The 4,973-nt window shown below is 35.9% G+C and overlaps 1 protein-coding gene across 1 annotated transcript; it reads left to right on the forward strand.

Moving 5' to 3' along the window:
* The first annotated feature begins 1,703 nt into the window (after positions 1-1,703).
* LOC109243484 (DNA-damage-repair/toleration protein DRT100-like) lies at positions 1,704-3,606 on the forward strand. Its single transcript, XM_019410427.1, has one exon. It carries the CDS (start codon positions 2,110-2,112, stop codon positions 3,292-3,294), a length of 1,185 nt encoding a protein of 394 aa, XP_019265972.1. The 5' UTR covers positions 1,704-2,109; the 3' UTR covers positions 3,295-3,606.
* The last annotated feature ends 1,367 nt before the right edge of the window (positions 3,607-4,973 follow it).

Genomic DNA, 4,973 nt, shown 5'->3' on the forward strand with positions numbered 1-4,973 from the left:
TAATCTATTCGCGGTCTTAATTACCCTCTTAACTTGGCCTTTTGAGAGTCATTACCCCCTAGACGCTGATGTGGCAAAGAGTGTGGGTGCACTCGCATGCCACATGGATTTTTCTGTATATGTGGCATTTTTTTGAAAAATAAAATATAATTTTACCTTTTTAAGTATGTTACTTTTTCAGATAATTTTTTTTCGAATACATTTTATAATAAAACTTGGATAGAACTACATTATTTAGGCTAAATTATTTTATTTGGCTAAAAATAATAAAGTTTTAGTTGATCATTTTTTGAATTTGACCTGTAAATAAAGATTTATACAATTGAAATAAATAGTCAAGGCATCTAAAAAGTTATAAAAAATACATAGTTTGGAATTAATTATTTTGGATATAATTTTTTATATAGCTCTAAATTATGGTGCTCTAAATTTTATTTATTTATTTATTTATTTTTTATAGATTTTACCTGAAAAGCGCCGGTCTCTAGAAGCTTCTGGAATGTTCAATTTGTATGGCCTCAGTAATGAGAATATTTTGTGTGCACTTCTGATGATGCATGCATTAGGCACAAGTATATGCCAGTTCCGTAGATCAAGGCTTTCAAGGACTCATGAGTTGGTAATTTGTCACCAGGCAGCACATTACACATTAGCAGACGAATGCTAAAATTCCTCCGAAAAATTATAAAATACTGTGCGGCCATACAATATACTCTAAATTCTCGTTGTCATGGGAAGTGAATCAACAAATGCAGCTTTCTTTCCGTCTTCTTTTCTGCCAGGGGTAGATGCCTTAGACTAAGAAAGGGTTGGTAAGCCCTTAGTCCATTCCAGATGATCCTCTCCTGGTCAATTGCTTGGGGTTTCGGACCATTGAGTAAAAATACACAGTTGAATAAATAGTTATTGCATCAAACGTAGAAATAAAAAGAGTGTACAATGCAAGTAATTTTTTTTTTATTTCTTCTTTTGATGCAATGACTATTTATTTCAACTATGTATTTTTACTTTTTTAGGTAAACTCTGTAAACAAATATATATTTTTAGAGCACCATAATTTAGAGCAATATAAAAAATTATAGCAAAAATAATTAATATCAAACTATGTATTTTTTATAACTTTTTAGATGCCTTGACTAGTTATTTCAATTGTATAAATCATTATTTTCAGGTCAAATTTAGAAAAACAAATTAACTAAAACTTCATAATTTTTAGCCAAATAAATTTTTTTAGCCTAAATAATGTAGTTCTATCAAGTTTTATTATAAACTGTATTCGAAAAAAATTTATCTAAAAAAGTAACATACTTAATAAGGTAAAAAATATTTTATTTTTTTAAAAAAATGCCACATATACAGAAAAATTCATGTGGTAGGCGAGTGCACCCACACTCTTTTAGTACATCAGCGTCCGGGGGTAATGGCTTTCAAAAGACCAAGTTGAGGGGGGTAATTAAGACCGCGAATAATTTAAAGCTGTAACTAATAATTCTTGCCAAGTTTAGGGGGTATTAAGGTATTTTGTCAATTTAATATTTATATATATTTAATAAACTTTAAACATCAAATGCACTATTTTAGCAAAACTTACCGGGACAGTAACTCTGCTTGCCTGCACCCATCCAAACCCAATTAACAAATAAAACAAAAAAATTATCCTACATTAATTATAACGAAATTCATCCACAAAAAAGAGGGGAAAAAAACACGAAAGATGTAACAGAAAATCATTAACCTGACCCTAGTTTTCTTGTTGCAGAGAGTCACTGCCACTATTAGCTGTGCTTATTGCTCTTTCTTTCTTCCGCCATCTTTCTCTCCCAAAACTCATATAGTGTATTCAAGAAGATTCACTCAAATATCAAAAAAATTCTTTTTGTTTCCATTTGCTAGCTGTTGCTTTTTTCAGAAGCCACTCATTTTCTCCTTATATCAAAACTTCTACTTTTTATAAATTTGATGCTGTCTCCATTAAGGCTTTCACGAACCCAATTTGCTCATTTCCCACGAGAACTCGTTGAAGCTTCTCACGGAAAAGCATTACCCAAAAGTCTCCACTTTTATACTATATAATCCCTTATAGTACTCATTCTCCTCTTCATCTATACAATGAAGATCAAATTATTGTTTCTAATTTTGGCTCATGCAATCTTTTTTCAGCAATGTGTTGCGATTCTTGAACCAATTGATTTCTTGGCATTACAAGCAATTCATAAAAGCTTGGATGATTTACCCGGTTCGAAATTCTTTGCTTCTTGGGATTTTACTTCCGACCCATGCAACTTCGCCGGAGTTTACTGTGATGGTGATAAGGTGATTGCATTGAACCTTGGTGATCCCCGGGCCGGGTCGCCGGGTCTTACCGGAAGATTAGACCCTGCTATTGGTAAACTCTCTGCTTTAGCTGAGTTCACTGTGGTTCCCGGCCGGATAATCGGAGTACTGCCGGAAAGTTTTTCACAGTTGAAGAACTTAAGGTTTTTGGGAGTTAGCCGGAATTTTCTCTCTGGACGGATTCCGTCGGGTTTGGGTAAGCTCCGTGGACTTCAAACTCTTGATTTAAGTTTCAATCAGCTCACCGGAAATATACCTTGGTCCATCGGAACTATTCCGGCATTATCCAACGTTATTCTCTGTCATAACCGTTTATCCGGTTCAGTGCCGCCTTTTGTTTCTCAGCGGTTAACTCGGCTCGATCTTAAACACAACGAACTTTCCGGTTCGCTTTTGCCAATGTCACTTCCTTCCTCGCTTGAGTATCTTTCATTGTCATGGAACCAGTTGAGCGGTCCGGTCGACCATTTATTGTCTCGACTAAACCGGTTGAATTATCTCGACCTCAGTTTAAACCGGTTCACTGGCTGCATTCCGGGAAACTTGTTTAGATTTCCTATAACCAACCTTCAGCTACAAAGGAACCAATTCACCGGCCCGGTTTACCCGGTCGGTCAGGTTACAATTCCCAATGTGGATCTTAGCTTCAACCGGTTGTCGGGCGAAATTTCTCCACTGTTCTCGAGTGTGCAGATTTTGTATTTAAATAACAACCGGTTCACGGGTCAGGTTCCTGGTATCTTGGTAGACCGGTTATTATCGGCTAATATACATGTTTTGTATTTGCAACATAACTTTCTGACGGGGATAGCGATTAATCCGGCGGCTGAGATTCCGGTTCGCAGCTCATTGTGTTTGCAGTACAATTGCATGGTACTGCCGGTTCAGACACCTTGCCCTTTGAAAGCCGGGAAGCAGAAAAGCCGGCCTACATCTCAGTGTGGGGAATGGAAGGGGTAAAATGGAGAAATAACACAGAATGTTATTGGATATTTACAAGTGGTTTTGATGGTTTATTGATTAAATTTTTGTGAAATTAAGGGGTAAAAAAAAAAAATCCAAAATGTGCATAGAGAAGACAGATTAGAGTAGAAGGGTAAGGGTTGATCAGTATAGTTACTTGTATGCTCTTTTGTGAGCCAAAAATTGTGACTAGCAATTTTGGGCATTTGTTGGTAATTAGATATACGGATTTTACCTCATTTATTATGTTGCAAATTACTACGTACTAGCTTTTTTTGAAATGGAGAAAAGTTCTTTCTTTTTATTTTTAGTTTTGTTGTTAATAGATAGATCAAAGGATGTTCCTCTGAATTCTTTCAATCTTCTCATCTGAATGTTCTTGTGCATTAATTTTCTTGTTCTTTTGTTCTTGTTTTGTAACGTTTACAAGGCAAGGTTGTGCGGTTTGGGTAGTGCTGTTTTCCTTTTATTCCTGATTACAGCAGCCTTATTTTAGTGAAGTGGTCGGAGATACAGTGGCTTTTTCCTGTGTTTGCTGCTTTGGGAGGGGGAGAGGTGGGGATGCGACACTGAACTGCCAGTTATACATGATACAGATTGGACAGCCACAATACAGCTGCATTCTAATTTTTTGTTCTTCGTGGTACTAAACTTAGGGACTGTTTTGTTCCTTTCAGTAAGGCCAGGACCATGGTCGTCCATCTCCGTTTGCCGGCCCATATGATCTCTAAGATTGACCAGTCAGCTAGGTGAGTCGATTTGGCTATTCTTTTCTATTGAAAAAAATAAAATAAAAAGGAGTCAGCTGCATCTCCGTTCTCAATGTAATTGGACTTTTACTTTACAAAAATGACTGTTAGCATTATCAAAAGTATACTTAGAACTTGTCAATTAAAAATGTAATGTTATGTTACGTATAATAGCATGTCACGAAGAGTAAAATAATAAATTAAAAGGTAGAAGATTCTAAATATGAAAAGGAAATACAGTCATATAACATGTAACAGAGGAAGTAGTTTTATTTCTAATACAAATGTCAGATAATAAGGAGTAATTGTTTCTGTTTTTCCGTAGAGCGAGAATGCAAAACCAGTTTTACTTGAACTAAAGCGAAATGCCAGTAGAGGAGTACTCTGTCACTCAGCAGGGGCAGCTGCGACGCCGTTAAGCAAAAGAAATGAATCTAGTGTTGTAATATTACACCCATTGCGAACAATTATAATGTACGTCTGCCAATGCATCTTTCATCATACTCCTCATTCAAAATCGCATGCAATACCTAAATTAAGGAGCCACTCATTTTCTCCTTGTATCAAATTTCTGTGTAGTTTCTGTATTGGGAAAAATTGTATTTTATATATATGGTGACGTGTCAGGACACGTGGATTGGTCAAATGGTCAATGAATCACAATTAGGCACGATTCAAGAATTGTAAAACAGACACGAGCAAAGAAGGAGGAAGAGGCACGGGACATCAGATAAGTAGCACGGCGCCCGTACCTATTTAAATCATTTATATCCGGGCATCAGAAGGAATGAATCTGGTTATAAAAAAGCGTGCAGATATAGCATTTAATGGGTATTAAATGCTGAGTCCGTTAAGGAATATATATATATTCCTTGTAATGATTGTGTAACGTAGCATTCAATGTCTTTAATTATTCATAATAGCCTC

The sequence above is a fragment of the Nicotiana attenuata genome, unplaced genomic scaffold, assembly GCF_001879085.1.
Source record: "Nicotiana attenuata strain UT unplaced genomic scaffold, NIATTr2, whole genome shotgun sequence".
Taxonomy (NCBI): domain Eukaryota; kingdom Viridiplantae; phylum Streptophyta; class Magnoliopsida; order Solanales; family Solanaceae; genus Nicotiana; species Nicotiana attenuata.

Excerpts from the sequence above, each read along its gene's own strand:
- LOC109243484 (XM_019410427.1), top strand. The coding sequence starts at position 2,110 with ATGAAGATCAAATTATTGTTTCTAATTTTGGCTCATGCAATCTTTTTT.